The 23308-nt window shown below is 39.7% G+C and overlaps 1 protein-coding gene across 1 annotated transcript in view; it reads right to left on the bottom strand.

The window, feature by feature from the left end:
• LOC142490628 (uncharacterized) overlaps window positions 1-22762 on the bottom strand; it is a 47879-nt gene extending 25117 nt beyond the window's left edge. Inside the window, exons 1-3 of the mRNA XM_075593045.1 lie at window positions 22486-22762; window positions 21010-21087; window positions 20115-20644 (exon numbers count right to left, since the gene is read on the bottom strand). Coding sequence (XP_075449160.1) covers window positions 20115-20644; window positions 21010-21087; window positions 22486-22762 — 885 coding nt within the window. The remainder of the gene's footprint in view (window positions 1-20114; window positions 20645-21009; window positions 21088-22485) is intronic.
• Window positions 22763-23308: the final 546 nt, after the last annotated feature.

The following is a 23308-nucleotide window of genomic DNA, read 5'->3' as shown; positions in this document are numbered from 1 at the left end:
TCTTAAATGTGTGTAATGTAATTTTTAATTATATAGATGTAATTTTTGGTGTTGTATGCTGTACTTTAGGTCAGGGTGAGGCTTGCTTTTTATAGTGGGTTTTTTTGTGTACTACTATTTTGTCAGATGTTAACTTTGTTGGATAATGGGTTTGTTTAACGATTAAAAGAGTTAATTGTGTAATTGATTTGGATGGCATTTTAATTGTTTTGGGATTTGATTAATTAATGGTAATTTATTTTGGTTGCCTTGCTTGGTTTAAATAGTATACTTGTTTGGATTTCTTTGTATTTTCTTTTGAATATTTTATTGTTAACATTGATTGGCAGAGTATACATTGTGCACAGATTTTATGCATCATGTATACAATGTAAATTCAATGCTTCGATTGGCATTTGATGCTTTTGATTGGCAGATGAGAATGATTTTATTAGTAAATAGGATTTTGTTTTACTGTGGCTGATATGGAGAAGTGGTATTTTTAATTGTACTGTTTTTGTTAAACATTTCTTTGTATATTGGTTCATCATATGTATATATATGTGTATGTATGTGTATGTATGTGTGTGTATGTGTGTGTATGTGTGTGTATATGTATGTATGTATGTATGTATGTATGTATGTATGTATGTATGTATGTATATGTATATGTATGTATGTATATGTATGTGTATATATGTATGTATGTATATATGTATGTATGTATATATGTATATATATGTATGTATATGTATGTATATGTATGTATATATATATATATATATAAAGTTGCATGATGAAGCCACTGTACAAATATATGGTTGAAGGGTGGGTATCGGGCCAGGGTGACTTAACCCCTTAATTACCTTTGCGGTTATTATCCGATAAGGTGATTAAGGGGTTAATTGATATCAGAATGTAATTGCAATGTATTGGCTATGTATTTTGTTGGCAACGGAGGAGACAGAATTTGCTGGCGAGGGGGCTTCTTATTGATGAGTTCAGTAGAACTTTATTTATTTTATTATGCTACACTGGCGACACACTTTATTCGAGCTCGGCTAGTCCCACGAATTCGGGTATACCTGGGTGTATTGAGGTTTGTGACTGTTTTCTGCCCGAGTGCATTGGGTTATTTTCCAGGCAGGGATTGAAGCATTTTATTCCCGCTGGCTGCAATACTGCACAGTATATATATATAAACTGCATTACAATTCATGAATTTATGCCATCTGGTAGACACGCGAAGCATTGCAGCCTATTAAATCCTAATCATTATCATTTAACAGATCAGCCGCCCGTCAGCCAGGCATGAACCCAGGCTGGGAAGGCAAACGCAATGGGGCTTGTCAGAGGTGAAGAGCGGCGCATTCCAGGTATCTGCCAGGTACATACTGGGTATTTGCTCGAATAAAGTGTGTCGGTGCAGTAGTTAATGTGTTTAATAATGGGCAAATAATCTATTATCCCTATCTGGATAATAGTTATTTTGCACATTATTGTACTGTATGTGTTGGGGGGGGGGGGGATGATGTTTTTAATGTATAGGACATGTTCATTTTTTTTTACATACAGGGTTGTTTCCTCACGTGTGCGGGGGACCTATGGAGACCACCTGCGGTCTCCTCGGGCTTCTCACGGGTAAACGGCTGCCTGGTTCACGGGGGACACCTGCGGGGAGGAACTGGTGGCCCAACATCTGTGGGGGCACCACGGACCCGTAGAGACCTCCCGGAGGCCCCCAGACCCCCGTGGGAACCACACGAGGCACCTCAGACACCTGTGGGTCTGACCCGGGGTCCCCCAGACAGCCTAACCGTGGGGACCCCATTGTGGCCCACAGTGACCCGCGGAGACCACCTGGTGGACCACAGCACCTGCCGGGGACCACCCGTAGGCCTCCAGACCCTGTTTGAAACATGGTGCTGGGCTACTGTGAGATCTGTGAGGTGACCCGTCAGGTCCACCAGGGACTCCCGTGGGCCTGGGGTATTAACCCTGTATGTAAAATAATAAATTATGTATTTATGGGGGGCACAGGGGGTGGGTTATGTATTTAATAAATATAATGATGTTTATTGTGGGGCTGTGTATTGTTTTTATTGTGGGTACTGGGGGTGGGGGAAGGGGGTATTGGCCCAAAGGGTATGTGGGTAGGCCTCCCGGCTGGGTATTGGGTGAGTGAGAGTGGTTAGGCGTCACAGGGTGGGGGGGTAGTGGGGGAGGGTATTTAGGCCTCACAAGTGGTGGGAGAGGGTGGGTTAACCCCTTAATGACTGTAGAGGTTAATAACCGCTATGGTGATTAAGGGGTTAGGGGACATTACATTGGCTGTTTTTATTCTTGTTTATGTTTTACAGCATCGGAGGGGGCATGGACGGTGATGAAGATGAGGATGGCCTTTATCGTGGCAGCAGGACAAGGGTGAGTGCAATATGTATTTAATGTATTTATTGTTCTTTATGTATTTTAAATGGGCAAATGCACTATTTTCCATTTGTGGATAATAGTAATTGTGCCCATTATTATACTGTATGTGTTAGGGGGGAAGTTATTTCTTTATAAGTATGTATGTGTTTTTAATTTAATTTGGGGGGGCACAGAATTGGTACTCTGCCGGCCAATAGTATCATTGCTGTGCATATATGTACTGTATGTTAGGGGGGTATAGGGGTTGTCGGTGTAATATATATATATATATATATAACTAATTGAAAAATACTAATCTGACGTCAGCAATATTAAACTGGCATATGATTAATGTAATCTGTGATGGCTGATTGACTCACACTATTAAAAAACACAAAATATGATAGATAATAATAAAATGGCTGGATAATAAAAGCTACTGATTACCATGCTGTACCATTTATGAGATAAATTGATTTGTGTTAATACCAAAATGCCGTTAATGAATGGAACGTATAAGTATTGAGAATCACACAGATGGAGTCCCTCCAAAAAAATGAAAAAATACCAAAATGAAAAAATCAAAAATAAAATTGAAAAATAAAAATAAATTGGAACAAAGGGTCCATGGATAGGATCTGGCTGCTCTCCGCAAGGACCAACGACCTCCCAGAAATCTGCGAACAACAAGAAAAGAAAGCGCCCGATCCTAGTGCAGCATGAAAAAATACAATTTAATAAAAATGGTAGAACCAACAAATGTAAACTCACAAACGAAAAAAAGGTAAAAGCATATAATGAGCATACTCATTCGCCAACTGCACACGATGTTGCTCCACTTGCACGCCACTCTCTCCTTCTGTGTAGTCTCAGCTTCTCTGAACCGACGTCCGGTAGAGGTACAGGAACTGCACAGCCCTTCACAGTATGACCCGGAAGTCCACCACCCTCTCAGTGATATCCGGATGGGAGGTAAGGTAATAGTGACCCCGCAAGGCGGATGTAAGTCCCAGCAACACACAGAATGTCCCAAAAACGTCCGTGGTGTAATGGCAGTGATCGACGAGTGTTAAATGAATACAAATAGCTTAAAAAACTCTTCCCTACGCGTTTGTTCACTCTCACGGTGATTTCATCAGGGGATATGTGACGGAAGTACGTCAGACTATTTATACAAGTATGAGTCAATCAAACCAAATACTACTTAATTGCTAAAAATTAATTAAATTATAATAAATTAAAAACACTTGAATGGACTTAATTAGTATTACAAATAATGAAAGAAGACAACCAATGTCCTATACTTACAATATTTCAACACTTCATAGCCTATAATTAAATAGAAAACAGAGTAAATGCACAATTAGATTAATACAAAAAATATAAATTTATAGGTCTAAGATGACAAACAACGATAATATTCATTCATGACTGCACCGGGCTGTTTAACTTAGATTTTGTAAAATTTATGGGTGAATGTCCAAATCCAATTATCCCTAATTGGCATACAGCCCAAAGATATGTGTGGAAAACCCATTAATATCCCAATAAAGAGATTCCGTTGCAGACATGAATGCCATTACCTACATGTTACCGACCATATGGAACAATGAATGACAAAGATGAACAATACTGATATATTGTTGAAAGTAAAATTAAAATCCTAAATGCCTGTGTCCCATGTCTACCCCAAATGGATAGGCATGAGAACTCAGACATGGGCCATTAGGATCTAAATGATATACATATTATTGAATGGAGTTTACATTTGTTGGTACTACCATTTTTATTAAATTGTATTTTTTCATGCTGCACTAGGATCGGGCGCTTTCTTCAAAAAACATACACACACACACCTCTCTCTCTCTGTCCTCTCCCCCCCATCACACTCACCTCCCCCCTCCCCGGTGCTCCACTCACCTCCCCGCCTCCCCTCCGCTCTACTCACCTCCGCTCCACTCACTTCCCTCCCGCTCCACTCCCTCCTGCTCCACTCACCTCCCGCTCCACTCACCTCCCTCTCCACTCACCTCCCTCCCGCTGCACTCCCTCTCCACTCACCTCCCTCCACCTCCCTCCCGCTCCACTCACCTCCCTCTCCACTCACCTCCCTCCCGCTCCACTCCCTCCTGCTCCACTCCCTCCCGCTCCCTCCCTCCTGCTCCACTCACCTCCCGCTCCACTCACCTCCCTCCCGCTCCACTCACCTCCCACTCCACTCACCTCCCGCTCCACTCACCTCCCTCCCACTCCACTCACCTCCCTCCCAGGCGCGGGGACAGGCAGTGGGCAGGGCATCCTGCCGCTCCCGCTCCACTCACCTCCCTCCCGCTCCACTCACCTCCCTCCCACTCCACTCACCTCCCTCCCAGGCGTGGGGACAGGCAGTGGGCAGGGCAGCTTGCCGCTGCCACGCGGCACCTAAGATGGCGGCGGACGTAAGGACCCCCTTCCTCCCTCGCGGACTAAGTAACATGGCGGCGGCCGGAAGGAGAGGTGACGTGTGTATGTGTGTGTGTGTGTGTGTGTGTGTGTGTGTGTTACAGTGTGTGTGTGTGTGTGTGTGTGTGTGTGTGTGTGTGTGTGTGTGTGTGTGTGTGTGTGTGTGTGTGTGTGTGTGTGTGTGTGTGTGTGTGTGTGTGTGTGTGTGTGTGTGACACTTTGTGTGTGTGTGTTACAGTGTGTGTGTGTGTGTGTGTGTGTGTGTGTGTGTGTGTGTGTGTGTGTGTGTGTGTGTGTGTGTGTGTGTGTGTGTGTGTGTGTGTGTGTGTGTGTGTGTGTGTGTGTGTGTGTGTGTGTGTGTGTGTGACACAGTGTGTGTGCCCCCCCCTCCTGTCCAGTCTCCTCCCCCTCCTGTCCAGTCTCCTCCCCCTCCTGTCCACTCTCCTCCCCCTCCTGTCCACTGTCACCCCCCTAATGTCCACTGTCACCCCCCTCCTGTCCACTGTCACCCCCCTCCTGTCCACTCTCCCCCCCTCCTGTCCACTCTCCCCCCCCCTCCTGTCCACTCTCCTCCCCCTCCTGTCCACTCTCACCCCCCTCCTGTCCACTTTCCCCCCTCCTGTCCAATGTCCCCCGCCCCCCCCTCATGTCCACTGCCCCCCCCCTCATGTCCACTGCCCCCCCTCCTGTCCACTGCCCCCCCTCCTGTCCACTACCCCCCCTCCTTTCCACTACCCCCCCCTCCTGTCCACTGTCCCCGTCCCCTCCTGTCCACTGTCCCCGTCCCTCCCCTCCTCCTGTCCACTGTCCCTCCCCCCACCTTTTCCTAGCGGCAAATTTAACTCAAAGGCAACGCTGGGTCTCTCAGCTAGTATATATATATATATATATATACCAGAAGTATGACCTAGGCGCACGGGGAGACAAAAGAGAGAAAAAAACATAGGGTAGTATGTCTTAGAAGTTTAACCAATAAATGGTAAGATATGCACTCACAGCGTGTTGAATTAATTCAGGCGTTTTATCCACCCTGGGATCTGGAACTCTGTCAGTATATTAGGAACGTCTTTGAATCTGTGTCCTTGGATCCTACGACACTTCTTTTCAGCCAAGTCTCCTCCTCATGGGTGGTGAGGCAAAGGACACACAGGATAGTGTAACACAGTTTTAATCATAAAAAAATAAATGAATCACAATAAGTAAAAAACTCAGACTTAGTGAGCTCTTTTTAAAAACAATTGAGAATTTCAGTCTCTCACTCATATGATATAGCAATTCCCAGCTGGGCTTATAGCAGTCACTGATGACATATAGGTATTCCTATACATCTATATGTGGTAATAATTGGTTAGATATCCCTGTGTGATTGCGCTGTATGTTTCTTTTATATATATATATATAAATATATATATATCTATATATATTTTTTTTTATTTTTTTATTTATTTAGTGTGGGGCTGTTGTGTGTGTGTATTTTTTTTATTGTGGGTAGCGGGGGTGGCTGAAGTGGGTATTAGCCCCAACAGTGGTTGTTTAGGGCTTGCGGGTGGGTAGCGGGAGGGCGTAACCCCTTCATGACCGTAGCGGTATTAACCGTTAAGGTCATGAAGGGGTTAAGTCCACCCGCAACCCCCCCGCAAGCCCTAAACAACCACCAAGGGCCAAATACCGCCTTCACCCACCCCCGCTACCCACAATAAACCTGGCACGGCTGGTTAACCCCTTCATTGCCTTAGCGGATAGCCGCTAAGGTCATGAAGTGGCCTTTAAATGCATTTTTCCTGCCTCGGATGCATGCCGGGGGGCTACGGTGCTGGTATTAATGGGTATCAGCTCCGGAGACCCCCGGCATCAATCCCAGGCAGGAAAAAGGCCTGATTTTTTCTAAGTGTCGACCTTGCCGATGCTTCTCCCCCAGCAACTTGCCAACTTTAGTTGGCGGGCTGTATTGTCGTACAAATCTCAATTCTAGAGTGCCGATCAGCAGCAAAAAGCTGATCTTGGCTACTAGAATTCAGCCGGTTTCAGAATGTGGAGAAAAGTGGTTTATCGGCAGCTGGCTGCCGAAAAGTTTTTTTTCGGCTTAGCAAAATGTCGATTTTTGGAGCTTATCGGCGCTTACTGAATCTGAAAGGCAATATTGGCGAGAAAATGGCGAAAAACGGCTTTTCGGCACTTACTGCATGAGGCCCTATGTGAGCCCATGATCTACAGACACAGCAAGACTATAGTGTGCATAACCCGATACTTTGTATCCATCATGAACACTGCAGACTCCTGTGGTTATTCTTACATGCCCATTGCTTCTTACTTATATTATATGCAAGTGGCCCATATGATTATTTTTTTATCTGTATACAACATTTGTATGCTTACCTGTTCTCTTGTGTGTGCCTTATATTTCTTAAGATCTCCATCTTGGAAGATTATTTGCAGTAGTCATAAAGCTGCATTAAATTGGGATTTTATTCTATGGAAAGCACCTTTGAGAGGACAGAAATACCGACAACCACTACGTAGGTATGTATCTCTGGAAGCAAGGGTCCCCGGAGCTGAAATTAACACACTTCTGCTCCAGAGATCCCCTGCTTCAAACCTGTAATACAAAATAAAAATAACCTGTATTGCTGCATTAAATTAGATTAATTGAATGTATTTAGTAGGTCAGGCATGCAGTGAGCTCTCCCAAACTTTTACTATCTTGTAAATCTTCTGCCATAAATTATGCCTGCAATGTCCTAGATTCTTAGTTGTCCCCAGAGTTGTTGTGTCTTTTTTTAACATATGATCATCTTTATTTTAATCTTTGTTTTATTTTTTAACAGGATGAGTACAGTTCGCTAGCTTATAAAGAAGATGAGAAAAATGACAGTTTGACATGAGTCAAACAGCATTTTTTCTGCAATTCTCTGCACCAAAAAGGTTGCTATTTCCTATATATATATATATATATATAAAAAGAAAAGAAAAAACAGGCGCACACCTAGTGCATTAACATAATAAAATTTGTATTTCAAGGAACATAAAATCTTTAAAATCTTTACAATGCCCACTCACAAAGATAAAGCGATCAATAGCATGTATGAGATTGGCTCTCATGTGCCGTCATCTTAGTCCTTAGCCTTCAGGGCCTTTTCACATATTTCATAAAGTTTAGTCCACAGGACAATATGAAATTACATATTCAGTGTAGGTATCTACAGTACTAAACAGAGTCTACCTTGACGAGGTTGGCAGGCTTGAATCCTGTTTTGATCAAAAGATGCAACCAAATGACTCCTTTGTTACACATACTTACACAGTTCTAAATGTAAACACGTCACTTGTATATTTTAGCCCAATTTGGTAGGAGCGCAGGATTTGTTATTTTGTTTTACTTAAAAACATAAATTTTTTAGTTTGCTATTACTCAGCCTAAAAGCATTTTTTTTCTCTTTTCATGATTTTGCAATCATTTGTTGTTATTACGATGCAGTTTCATGATGGTAATTTTAATCTAAATAAGAGATTGAAGTTTATTGAGTTTCTAAAACTACAATGGTGTGCTTTTTTTTTTTTTTTAGAAACTTAGAGATATAGTGAAGGAAAGTTTATAATCATAGTAGCAATATGAAAGCTAGGGTGGCTATTTTGTTTTCATATAATTTCAAGTTACAATTTATAGATATGCATTAAATTATATCTGATAGGTTACGTAATGTGGATCAAAAATGTGCTGGAGATGCTTTAGCTAAACATAAGACTGACATTTTGATCTTTTAGCAGATTTTAATTGTACTGTGGATTTTATAATAGATAGGAATAATAGTGAACAACGCCCTCCTTCAGGTATACTGTAGAACAGCAGGCTATTGTAAAGAAGATGTTATGTATATTATTGGTGTTTGGAGATTGTTCGATCCTAATGAAAAACAATATACATGGATGAACGTTAATATGGCACAGTCGTCTCTGGAGCCAGATAATATTCTATGTACTATATTATTTCTGGAATAGGTTAATTAAGGGCAATATTATTCTTATGGTCTGTCAGATTATCCTTTTGTGACTATGTATGTTTTATTAAACAATGTACTACATACTTAATCATTTTGGCATTTTAATGTAAGACTTTTAGAAGATCAGTTGTCTTTTAATGACAGGTTTGCCATTTTTATAGCAGGACTAGCTACTAGATATGTGCAAACTTTTCACCTGACTTTGTGAATATGGCAAAAGTGACCTTTTTTTGTGAACTTTACACAAAACGAGAGAAAGAGATTATACTGTATATGTAACAGTGTTTCCCCCACCCTCTGTGAGATCTGCCGGTTACAGGGTGTGTAGGGCTGGTTACCTGCTGGTTCACAGGATGCTGAGCTTTCCGCTGGTGGTATGGGGAACACAAGACAGGCTTTTGGGGTGATGAAAAATAAACTTCAAATTTAACCAGGTTTAGCAAACTTAAGCAAAAGGTTTGCACATATCTACTATCGATGCTCTCATTTGTTAAATCTCATCAAATAGGGAGTTAATCTGATTTTTCTTAATTTTTTTCTTAAATGCAAATCTTCCATTCTGACTGAGTGTTAAAAAGGAAAAACATGAAAGGCAATGTGCATTTTTCTAGCTGACAAACTCATGAGCTGTACTGGTTGCTGGTCCATCTTTTGCTATAAGCCTTCTTAGACATTAAATATTGTTTGTGGTAACAAATAAAACACTGTTGAATGCTTGCAGATCATTAAGCTTTCTCGAAGCAATCAAAATAATTTAAAATACATTTTCGTTTGCATGGCAAAAATAAAAAGGCATGTCTAAGGATACAAATTATACAGCTAACAGAACAGTACAACACATTAACAATTTTGCTTTTTTAGGACAACAAAGATGATGATGACCTGTTACTGACTTCGATGCTAAAATTTAACAGTGGTGTCTGAGTGGGTGTATTAAGTGCTTTGTTATTGATAAAACATATTTTTTCATAAATGTGTTTTTTTCTCCAGATAGGTTATTATTTTTTTGTTCTAAGAGTTACAGAAACTTACCAACAACACAAAAACTTTGCCTCCATTATCTATTGCTGCACGTTGCACTTTATCTTATTTAAGGCCCTTTTAAACATACTCTGGCTCCACAATAACATACAGTATCTGACTTTTACCATCCAAAAAATTATACTTTTTACATAATTCAAAAATAAAAATATTGACAACAATGTTGGTGGAAAGGGTAGCTAAGAAATCAGTGACAAATAAAAACAGCTGAAAAGTGCAGAAGGGCTTGCATTTTTAATTTCTTTCTTTACTAATAAATATTACATATAAGCATGTCCGTGGACTTGAATTATATCCCGGCCTAGACTCCATACAGTAGGTCTGAGTCGAACCAAACATGGCTCAGATATACAGCTGCAGCGGATGTTATTCAAACAAATCACGGCGCCAATTTCGTGTGCTCTGCTGTATTCCACGCAGCATGAATGCGGCCAATCGCCCCAGGCTCCTGCGCTTATCACGATTGCTTTGTTGAATTTCATGGATTCTGTTTCTTTGGGTGCAATGGAATGAATGAATTGCAATGTGTACAGTACTGTGCTACTGTGCTACTGTGTCAATTTAAGGTGTTTATAAAACAGAACTCTAAAATGCCATTTTCTGCACACACCGCACTCGCGTCTTAAGGCGGTACAGTTAGAAAACATCACGCGCCATGACAGGGGTATTCCGAGTGGTACACCGGACGAAGTTTTAGAATAACGGCCGCTGCAGCTGTATACAGTAAGCCCAAATCTGAGGCAAAAAACAACCATAAGCTTGTTTTTGAATTTAATCCATAACTGTATATGATCACTGTACACTGATAGCTCCTTATTTAATACATAAGTACTGTATGCTCCCGCCAGTCTACATATAAAATGGCAACTGTGAGAGAAAAGGCTACCCCAGAGATGTTCCCTAAAATGGAAGTAAAATTTCCCATTTTAAATAAAACAATTGTGAGTGAGCACAAATGATAGTAGTTCAAAAATCAATGGATTATGAAGAACAAATTAAGTACCTTTGTTCTCCAGGAAAAAAACAAACCACAGTAATGCAGGTTTCATATTTAATGCTCAAAGGTGTAGATACTCAAATCTCCATAAACTTTGACCTACTAAGGTAAATGGGTAATGGATGTTTTCCTGATTTTAACAGGTATCCTCAAAGCTAATGGTATGCAAAAACATTGACCCTTCTCCAAACTAGCATCGTTACGTTAGCTGTATGAACGAGGATTATAGTTGCGCTGAGACACATTAACGAATACACTGCACAGGTGCACTTGGAAAAAATAAAAAGTACATTCAAATTAATGCACATGCTTTACACTTGTGTTACCCATGTGCGTTACCTAACATAACGATCATGAGAAAATTGCAAATTCAAATAAATACACATTAAAAGCTGAACTTACTCAACCGTATCAGCTAGACATTTTAATGGTGGACATGGAGGAGAAGGCATCTACCTCCGGTGCTGGTACTGGTGCACCAGCTTCTGATGCTGCTCTCAAATTCACTGAGATTCTGATAAATTGATAAACTCCAAATTGTTGGGTGCTTTGTTCTCCTGCAAGTTTAAATGTCCCATGTCACGGCCCTGTGACCAGGATATGTAAACGTGCAGGAGATGCCAGCACCCCACACTGGGGGCTGTACCTCAGGAAGCAGCTGGTCCCCGGAACTGAAATAATTCAGTTCAGCTGCTTCAATTCTATCTAATATATATATTTTTTTTTAAACAGCACAATCGCCTGTAAGAGCTGTGCAGGGAGACAGAGAGAGACAATCCTATGTAATAAAAAGTAAAGTAGCTTCATTAGGTAATGAAAGGATTAAATAGCAGGACCGGTTTGTTGGTGGTAGAGGGGGTAGGTGAAGGTTGTATTTCCCCAGGGTGGGTGGTTAGGCTTCCTGAGAGGGCTGCGGGAGGGGTTAATCCCTTAATTACCTTTTAATGGTTGGGCATCAGCACTTTCTGCAATGTTGGTGAGGATGAAGAGGAGGACGGCCTTCATCCTAGTAAGTAAAACATTAATTATTGTAATTTGTATTTTATTGATAGTGTACTGTATATTTGAAAGGGCAAAAGCACTATTTTATAATAGGAGTTTTGCCCATTCCTGTGTAGTGGTGGTGAGAGGTATGTTAGGGGTAGAGGGGGTGGGTATAGGGGGTAATTGCCCTGGGATGGGTGGTCATGTAAAAAAAAAAAAACTAAGCAAAGAGATACAGAGAGGGAGCGCTTCTCTGTGCCATCTCTGCTCAACCCATCTGCTCCTAGTAAAGCAAAGGGTGAAATGAATCAGGCTTCATCTGGACCCAATGTTACTGTGTAACATTTAAGTGTGTGAAGTTAATCTTGGAGTTATAATCTCTGGATGTTTTCTTTCTATATCTTTAATCATGGATGCATTCTGAATATCTGGACTAACATTCTGACTTATTTCTTCAAACAGGTATGTGTGAGCTGGATTCTATCAGTTGCATCAGATTTTAAAATGTATTAATTGGTATGTCTCCTTCAATCAATTTGCAAGATCCTAAAATGTAATTAACAATTTGGTGTGTCTGAGTTGATAAGGCAGACCCCTCCCTTAATGGTTAGTCAATGTGACTGTGTTTTAGAATACTTAAGGCAGGATACCTTGGCTGTGAGCCATATGGCTGTGTGTAACATCAAAGTGTAACATTTAAGTGTGTGGAGTTAATCTTGGAGTGTAACATTTAAGTGTGTGGAGTTAATATTGGAGTGTAACAATTAAGTGTGTAGAGTTAATCTTGGAGTGTAACATTTAAGTGTGTGTTACACACAACTTTTCCCACGTCAATCTCAGCCTTTTTGTCTAATTACATGACTGACTGTTGCCTTCAGAAGTTTTACATGCATTGCACATGCAACTATTTATTTGCAAGCAATGTTTGTACAAAGCTTCACGTCACATCATTGGCAAATATCATCATTCCCTGCAGAATACACACAACAAATACTTATAACAACAACTGCACACAGCTTGCCACAGAAGTACTTTATTATGTTAATGTAACACCTTGCATTTTACTATGTCACCTGACATCATCACATACCTATTTAAAGGACGCCCATTACCTGCTCATTCACAGCTACTCATTTCAAAATGTTGAGATTGTTTAGGAGACGGAGGAACATTCTTTTCTATGACATGCTTGATGATCAAGAGAATCATATAGGGCAAGGGAGGGACACACCGAGGGACAGTGACAGGGACAGTCACGCGGATACGACAGGGACAGGGAGAGGGACAGGCCGAGGGACAGGTAGAGGGACAGGAGATCAGAGGAGAAGACAGAGGAGACAAGTTGTGCCTCGTCCGCGTCTGTACAGGGAGAGAACCCTGTTAGATGGGATGAGTGAGGAGGAGATAGTAAGTCGCTATCGTTTGAGTTCAGCAGCAATCTTATCTCTTTATCAGGAGATAAGGGGAAATGTAGATTTTTTCACAGCCAGAGGTCGTGCAGTCCCTGGGCTTGTTAAAATGCTGTGCTCATTACATTATCTTGCTTCCGCGTCATACCAGACAACTGTGGGCATAGTGGGCGGGGTCTCGCAATCTACATTCTCGCGGGCCTTGACCCAGTTTCTCTATGCACTCAATATTCATTTTCCTACAGAGGCGACAGAGTGGCTGGAAGTCAGGACTGGCTTTTATAATATAGCAGGAATACCATGTGTGCTGGGTGCAATCGATTGCACACATGTTGCTTTGATTGCACCTAGTCAGAGTGAGCATGTGTACCGCAATCGTAAGCACTACCATTCACTCAATGTACAGGTGGTATGTGATGCGACGATGAGGATAATGCATGTGGTACCCAAATTCCCTGGTTCAAGTCACGATTCCTCTATCCTGAGGAACTCTTCAGTCTTCCATGCGTTCGAAGAGGGACATTTTGAACATGGTTGGCTGCTGGGTGAGTACACATTTACATGTTCTAACACAAAACACATTTTTATTTAGGAATGTTGGCATTGTACAATTTGATCACTAATGTCAGCTTATGTGTGCTCCATTCATTATAGGTGACTCAGGATACGGAATTAGGCCGTGGCTCTTGACTCCGGTGCTAAACCCTCAAACTGAAGCAGAGGACAGGTACAATGCAGCCCATATATCTACAAGATCTGTTATAGAGAGGACATTTGGCCTACTCAAGACCAGATTTAGATGTCTGGACAGAACTGGTGGGGCTCTTCTATACAAGCCTCAAAAAGTGTCTGATATTATCCTTGCCTGTTGCATTTTGCACAATGTTGCACTCAGGCACAATGTACAATCAGACCTAGCTGAGCCTTTGGTAGACGAGCATCCCACCCATGTAGCTGCTGAAAATGAACAAACAGCCAGTGGTGGCCAGACACGCCAGAATCTCATCAATTCATTTTTTTCTTGTAAGTAAAAACATATATGTTCCAAGTTCTACTTTTATACTTACATTATGTTATCTTAACAATAATGTTTTTTTATATACCCTTCTGGTAGGACACAGATGAATATGGGTTGCACACCTTTCTTTTCTCTGCTGTGTGCACAAAGGGATGTGGCACTGGTATGTTATTGTTGCACAGGTTATATAATCCCTCTTCAATTGTACTTTTGTTGTGTGTATGTGAATACAAATGGGGTAACAAAGCACTAATATTTTAGCATTGTGTTGTTCCTTATGCTAACACAATACACATATTATGCCCATACTCATTCATGCTTCTAGTATGCTTACATACAATGTTATTGGTGCAGTGTAACATGTACATCCATATGATGTGTACACCAGCCTGATTTACATTTTGAATGTCATGAAATATACATGGTGTTGCACATTTAACACCAAATACACACTTTGCTGTGTTGTTTACGGTACTGAAGATGGCATGTCAATGTTTGCAATTTATATATTGTTCCTTTGCATTATAGGTATATCTCCAGTATGACTGATCATGGTATGTATATTTGCTGACATCTCTCATAAGATGTGCCTACCTCAATCTTCCTATAATTATTTGAAGTAAAAACCCAACATATTGGTTTTAACACAAATGTAACATACATGTACTTTCTGTATCATTTATATGCATTTAGCTACTCTTGAGCTTTCATGTGCATTGTATTAGAAAATGATTACTCACATTTCATCACATTTTATGTATGTTTCCTTATAAATTCCATTAATGTAATATAGATGTGTTTGGAGACAAGGGGATAACTGTACTTATTTGTTTACTTACGGGAGCTCATTCATCACGGATGAAATTGACTGATCATAACACTACATGCATGAATGCCTGTAATCACAACAATGCGTACTACATCTTATATTTAGCAATGTAGGTGTTTTTTAATTCTATCAATTAATAGTCAACATTAATTTACATTTGTGACATGTGTATGTATAAGTCACACGTGTGTGGATGTGTCCTACATGTACCAAGTGTAAAACTGTTAACAGAAAACACAATTTTGTTGCAAATGTTACTGTCATTTAGCATTTCTAATTTACCAATATGACAATGTTGGTAATATTTTTGCAATATAAATCACGTCACTTCATCATTATCATGATGATAATTATCAAGTATTCTCACAATTGTAACGTCAATCACGTGCACAGTAGCATAGACACACTTTTTAAGACAACTGTTTGTGTCTGTATCAATTTGTGTAGGATCCATGTATAACACCGACAAATGATAACACCAGCTTTATTATGGTAGCTTATATCATCATATTGACTATACTATGTATTTTTAGAACGTTTAATAAACACAGTAAACTATAGTTAGTTAGGTTAATGAAATATACACAGAAACGTACTTCATTACATGATGTTGATGTCATATTCAGAACATCATGCATTGTAGGGGACCACAACATCTGGCCAATAACATTATTTGCTACAGTCCCAAACCATTTTATCAACATACCCATGTAACAAGAGATTTTTAACAAGAAATGGCTAGTTGGTTGTAAGTGTCCTTTACATTGGGAGAAGGAGTGGCTCAGTGAGTAAAGACACACACTGGCACTGAGATTTTGAAGCAGGGGAGTCTGGTTCAATTCCCGGTGTCGGCTCCTTGTGACCTTGGGCAAGTCACTTTATCTCCCTGTGCCTCAGGCGGCAAAAAATAAATTGTAAGTTCCACGGGCCAGGGACCTCAGCCAGAAAAATTTGTCTGTAAAGCGCTGTGTACAACTAGCAGCGCTATACATGAACATGCTCATATTATTATTATTCTTATTATTATTGTTACATAGTTTCGACAGTCATACGTTCCATTACACAATAGAATTCACAAATGTGTTAGCAGAGTGGCAATGGTTGTTATATATAAAACACACCATGCCATAAAATGATAGTAGTCATTAAAGAACACTCAATAAAAAATCATGAGGCACTATTTTGCAACATCATTATGTTAATTAAGTGCTTATGCAATATAGGCATAAGGGTATCACATTTTTAATTGTTTGTTAATAAGCGCTGCAAGCAATATAAAATTAGTTCCATATGTAGTATAGTAGTCGGTGGCTCCTCCTCACAATCATCTCATATAAAGGTAGACTCTTCTGAAATCATACATTGATCCGATTGTATCTTCCCCGACATCTCTGAAATACAGCAAACACATGATGGTCAAATATGGCACCTTACTATATATGTATCCGTGACAACGCGTTACACAGCTCTATATGATTGTGTACATACACACGTCACTCACTTATATGTTAGAACTACAAGTGTACATCAGTATGTAATGTTTCTTTAAATTTGTAGCAGGCATAACTATGTATATGATGTGAACGTTGCCTGTATACTGAAAAATGTGCGCGCACATCTTAGTGTGCGCACGCACTTCACGCTTGGCTGCACTAACTGTTAGCGCATGCGCAAAACAAAGCGTACGTTGTGCGTTCAATACATCTTGAAAATACCATTAAACATAAAATCTTTATTTCAAATACAATGAATACGAAACTACATTCGTTCTAAACGAGTACATCTGTATTCTTTTTAAACAGACGTGTTTGGACAGAAAGGACGGCCGATAACACAATGCGCAAATGCAATACGTGTGACGTCATGTTAAACCAGCGTGAAACGCACGCTAACACTCCTCCCACTCAATTAACATTCGGCTAACGCCCAGTTGACGCCTACAAACACTGAGCCGCACACATGACACACTGCAGTTACCGTTACTATAACAAAACATGACAGCCAATAGGCTTTGAGGCGCGCACGTCGCTTGGGGGCGGGACTTACATCCGTAATCCTTTTTAAGGACGCCTTGGGCTATGACAAGGGTCCCACGTCATACGTGGTGGACCCGCTTTTAAATGTTGTAGATGTAGCATGATAACAAAACAGGTATGTGTTAGAGTTATGGTAAAATGTTGCTAATATGTTTAAAGGGATAGGAAAGTACGTATATTTATTCCGTCAGCAATGTGTACTACTCTTTCAGGTTCTACTATATTGTATTCGGAAACAATTTCTTTGTGATCGCTACATGTTATGCAGTCTGCAATGTTACGCTGTATCCACGCATTGAAAGGGAAAATGGTGGTTACAAAAAAAACAAACATTTAAACGCAGAGTCAACTCATAGCGGTTGTTATATTTACCATTCTTCTAGAATTAACTCTTCGTCTGGCTGCAACTGGTCGCTCCAGAAATGCAAGGCTTTTTCATCCACGCTTGACCCACCCGCTGAATCCAGTATGACACACATCTCCTCCATGAAGCGCTCATAGGAATCGCCACTGCTTTCTTCAAACAATTGGTCGGGAGGTAGGTTCATTTCTTCGGGTACCCATTCCAATGCATTTTCAGCTGAAAGGCTTGGTACATAATCATAGTAGTTTTGTTGTTGTACAATGTGGGTTTCAGGAATGGAGGGTGCAGATATTGCAGCAGGTATCGATTCACACGGAACAGTAGTAGCGGATCCATTGCTATTGGCATTAGGAATAAATATGCCTTTAACCACAATATATGTGCCCTCTTTCACGGTGAAATGTTTTTCTTTGGCAATCTTCCAGAAACCATAGTTGTCTTCTAGCTTATCCTGCACACGTTCAAAAAAGTCATTAGTTGAAAAAGTGAATCTTATTGATGAATTAAAATTGCGCGCATGCCGACGGTCTTGGTAATAAGGATATTTTGCTCGAATCAAATCATAGATTTGGCGTGTGCTCGCTTGGTGTCCGCTTGTTCTCAAAATAGCTTCTGACACAATGTATTTATAGCCTAAATTCGGATTCATATTTTTCACGAATTCTTCAGCCATTGCAAATTAGCGAAAAAGATGTGTGCAGGTATCTGTTCTTTGCTCATCAAAATGAAACTGCTCAATGGCTAACAAATTGCTGTGTTTCCTTTTCAAGGTCAAGAAAACTATAAACTGTAACTCCTTATTTCAAACGCCAATTGGATTTGTAGTTTTAATTGCTTGAAAATTTGTGGTTTGTGATAGCCGCATGTGGGACAAACATGTATCCTTTTTTTATCTCGTTTCTGAAAACATTCCTACACTTTTAATTCAGTAACATAGAGTTTTCTTGAAAAATAACAAAGAGCACTGTGTGAAAATAGTGCTTAGACAGCCATATCAGTAAATACACACACCTGCAAAATGAAAGGTTTTTTTCCCACATACATTTCTGTGTGTATTTGAAAGTCTGGTTAACTCCCTGTCTGCATGAGTTTAAATACGTGTTCCTCTATATATATATATATATAAATATATCTCTCTCATAAATATATATATATAAAGTGTATATTGTACTATATGTATATTGTGTGTATGTGTATGTGTATGTGTATATGTATATATATATATATATATATATATATATATATATATATATATATATATATATATATATATATATATATATATTTATATTTGTATTTTTTTTTTTTTATATTGCAGGAGTACACACAACATATTGATGGCAGTAAGTAGGCCTTGTATGAAACCTATTTAAATGGTGATAAACATGAGTGAATTAAGTAATAAACATTTGTTTGCGCACAATGTTAGAGGCTCACACTTAGTATAGTTCTCAAACATTAGGCCTGTATTATTAAAATACTGTGTTTTCACAAGGAAGCATGAAGTGTATGTTTTTTGTAAATACATCTATACCAGTTTAGATAGTACTATATATACATACACACACACACACACACACACACACACACAGTGTGTATGTGTGTGTGCATATATGCATACATACTACATATATATTAGTATAAATTCAGAGATGTTCTTGAAACAAGAACACATAAATGATTAAAGGACAACATTACAATGGCCAGCAAAGGTAAGTAATATTTAACACAAAATCCTGCTGTACACGTACAAGAAAGATGTTTGCAGTTAAATAGGTGCTTTTATAATTGCATGTGAATAATATGCACATGCAATGATTACATCAATTAACACACCCAAATGCAATGTATTGCTGCAAAGTCAATGGCAGCTTCTCTAAACTTAGCAACTGGCTCCTGGTGGACCATTACTGAACAGACGATTAAAACATAAATATTTATAACACTATTCATTAATTAGGAGTGTTTACATTTCCAAAACTTCACGTGTACAAGAACATATTTGAAAGTTTGGAAACAACACAGTCTTCAGCATACATACAATATTAATTAGATAATCTGAAGTCAACAAAACAAGGCCAAAGACATATTTAGTGAATTATAAAATTTATTTTTTTTGTTCCTTTTGAGAGCGAGTAACAGGCCTGCTTGTTGTCTCTTGAATTTTCCTTTTTCGTTTGCCACCAACTTTAGCCACAACAGAGCCACTTTGAGTGGCCTCTGGCACTTCACGGGCAGGGCTTGTGGCCAGTGACTCACCTACAGGGCTTTTGGGCAGTGACTCACCTACAGGGCTTTTGGGCAGTGACTCACCTACAGGGCTTTTGGGCAGTGATTCACCTACAGGGCTTTTGGGCAGTGATTCACCTACAGGGCTTTTGGGCAGTGATTCACCTACAGGGCTTTTGGGCAGTGATTCACTTACAGGGCTTTTGGGCAGTGATTCACCTACAGGGCTTGTGGCCAGTGACTCACCGACAGGGCTTGTGCCCACTGACACATGTGAGCAAGTTGGTAGACACTGCACAAGTGATGGTTGGTCTGTTTCATGTGTGTCTTGTTTTGTTTTTGTCGCCTCCTTTGTAGGTGTCAGCTGCTGATTTTGTACAGATGGCAGCGGTAGGATGTCGTCAGGAACCTGCACTGCAATGTCTGCTACTTGACCGGTAACATTCGGGCCTGGTGAATGAAGATCAGATGAATGTGGTGAAAACTGCCCAGCATGTAAGGATCCTGCCTGTGACGTGTTGATGTTGAATTGTGGTACATTAGTCATTCTCAAGTAATTAGCTTGTGTTTGCTGAACAACTAATGCTTCGAATGAGGTGTTGATTTTTTGCAACTGTTTAGGCACTTCAATGAAGACTCTGTGGAGATGTGCCAATTGTGAAACTGTTTCTTCCTGCAGTGCAATCATCCTTTCCAGCACTGTCATCAGGTCAGAATGGCAACGATTTTCTGCTTCCACAATTTTTCCCTCAGAAGCTACAATTGCATCGTATGTGGTATTTGCTGGACGATTTGGCGGTAAAACAGTTTCAATTGGAACCTCTTCATGGTCACTTGCTTGTATTTGTGTGTCTATGGCGGCGGCGGCATCATCATCATCATCATCATCATAATCCTCTTCATCATGTTCTACAAATAAATGTACACATTATTAAATGGCATGCTAATCTCTGCTGTGTTACTATGTAATTCTACTGTGTCATAAGTAACAACTAACATGTTTCCATACGTTTTATAACCTCACATTAAAAACTACCTTGACTTAAGAATAATGTTTGGACTCAGTATGAAATATGAGTGAATGAAAACTTGCTGTAAACTCACAACTCCTACATGATAGTTAACATCACTAACACAATACATGTTGCCTTACACTTCATTTTCACTGACACTAAGTAATCCTATTTAAAGAAGATGTGCAAAACAAATAATGAACATGACAACATAACATATAGAAGAGCACATAGTATATGGCCACTAACTGATACACTCACCTTCTAGGTGTGTTGAGCTGGCTGACCCAGGTGAAGACACTTGTTCCGTCTCAGGTGACACATGTCCTTCAGGGGCAACTATATATAACAATAACATAAGTTTTACATTTACATGTGTAAATATTGAACAAACAGTTATTGTATGTTCTGTATTTATGAGTACGTAACAGCATCAGTTCCTTAACCCAAAATGTGTGTGTGAAAGTGAACATAAATAGTTGTAATAACACTGTACATGCCTGTGTACTTAGAAATTTTGAGTTCCCTAACATAAAACATACTATGTTTCTGCAGTAATGCGTGAGGATAAATAGATAAAATTTGTACATAAAAATCATATGTTGTGTAGTGATATCAGTATCATAATGTACATAACTATCATGAGATGACCATTCACAATGGTTATCATGAAGGTGGTCATATTGCAAAAAGTGTTGTTTTTGGTAGAGGATATGTGTGGTACATTAATATAAGATGTGGCACACCTGAATGTGGCTGTGACTCAACAAGACAACACATGCAGTGTGTGATAATGTGTCGTTGATAGTAGTAGTTCAACTATAGATATGAGTGAACTAATGTGTGACGTACGCTTTGATAAGTAATGAGTTGTTGGGGCATTAAGTAGCTAAAGTGAAGCTTTCAAATGAGTGTGATTAACTTCAGTTGTGCTAGTCAGGTTGTAATAACGGTATTCCCTTCCCCAAAAAGCCTAATCAGCCACACCTTTCAATTACTTGAAACAGGTGAAAATGGTGTGAACTATGTTGACCCTAAAATGAGGCTGTAATTAGTGTGTGTGCTGAACCCCACCCCCTCTGTTGAAGTGTATGCTGTGATGAGATATTAATTGCAGCTGCTTTAACACAATGGTAGATGAGCTAAATAGTCGTGTGCAGTTTTTAAGTTATGAAAACAATGACATAACATATGATACGTGTGCCTCATTATGCTGTCTGTATATGACTTAAAGCAAAAATGGACCTTTTCATTAACAACTATAGATGTGTTAGTGCAAGTGATGTTTGTAGGCCGTTGCATGCAATATATTTGATGCATGCTTAATATAGGCAGTAATGTCATGTTTGTCGGAGTAAAATAAATAAAATACACAATAATATTATACATATTTCTGTTCTGTACCTGTAGCTAGTAATAATTTCTCATTAACATGTGTTACACATGTGTACTACCCTGTTGTTCCCCATCTTCGCCCACCATCAATTGCTTCCACTGCAGCAATGCATTTTGGGAATTCACATGTAAATGAGCACGCAATGGCACGTGCTATATTAGTTACTGCTTTTAGTAGGACTACAACATATATGTCTATTTTGAGATATATATATATACAGAATCAGACATATACATATATAGATGCAGGTATGCTTATATTGTGAAGACAGTATAAAAAGTAGTGTAAATATGCAAAATAACTGTAAGCAACGACACGCCTAGTACATTAATATTTCTCACCTGGTGGAAATTGTGAGGGATAAATTCCAATATCCCGGTCACCAGGTAAGCCTTCCACGACGACGGGAAGTAATTTTGCCCGAAGCAGCTCCTCCAATGGACTTAATATGAGACGTTGTGGTGTCGGCCCACCTCCAGTGCCAGTAGCATGCACGCGTTGGTGTTGTATTTTCTTTTTCAATTTGGACCTAATATCATCAAATCTCTTGTGACAATTCCGCTTGTCCCTCACATGATTCCCACACGCATTGACACCAATGACTATTGTGTCCCACATTTCTTTTCTGCTTGCTGAACTTGTCCGCCCTTGAAAAACATATAAAATATATGAGGTAAATTAATAATAATAGAAGCACCAGTTTCCTACACTGCTAGCTGTTCCAAGAGATAGCAAACATGCTGTTTTAGGTGTAATATGTGAAGCACATTCACTACTTCACTACTAAACCTATACATGTAAGCAAGGTTGCATTCATATTGTATGCAGTTATGGCAAATTGACGCCTGTGATTAGTTGTCCTTGTAAGGCATGATAAAAAGCTGTGTTTCCAGACTAATTAACATAGAAAGATATTCTGAACCCATATTTGCATATGAACAAAACTCAGATGACCTAGGATCACATGTATTTGAATAATAAATGTAAAGGTACACTTACCTAGTAAATGTCCATATATACTGTCATAGTGCTCCAGAATGCCAGTGACAAGAGCTGTATTTTCCTGGTCATTGAAGCGAGGATTACGTGGCTTCTCCACACGTTTCTTCCGAGCAGGTTTAGGGTCAGAGCTTGGCTGGTGCTGACTGGACTCTCCTTGTTCCA

The sequence above is a fragment of the Ascaphus truei genome, chromosome 3, assembly GCF_040206685.1.
Source record: "Ascaphus truei isolate aAscTru1 chromosome 3, aAscTru1.hap1, whole genome shotgun sequence".
In the NCBI taxonomy this organism is placed as follows: domain Eukaryota; kingdom Metazoa; phylum Chordata; class Amphibia; order Anura; family Ascaphidae; genus Ascaphus; species Ascaphus truei.
Note: the sequence above shows the minus strand (reverse complement) of the source record. Positions and strands in the feature narration are given on the sequence as shown.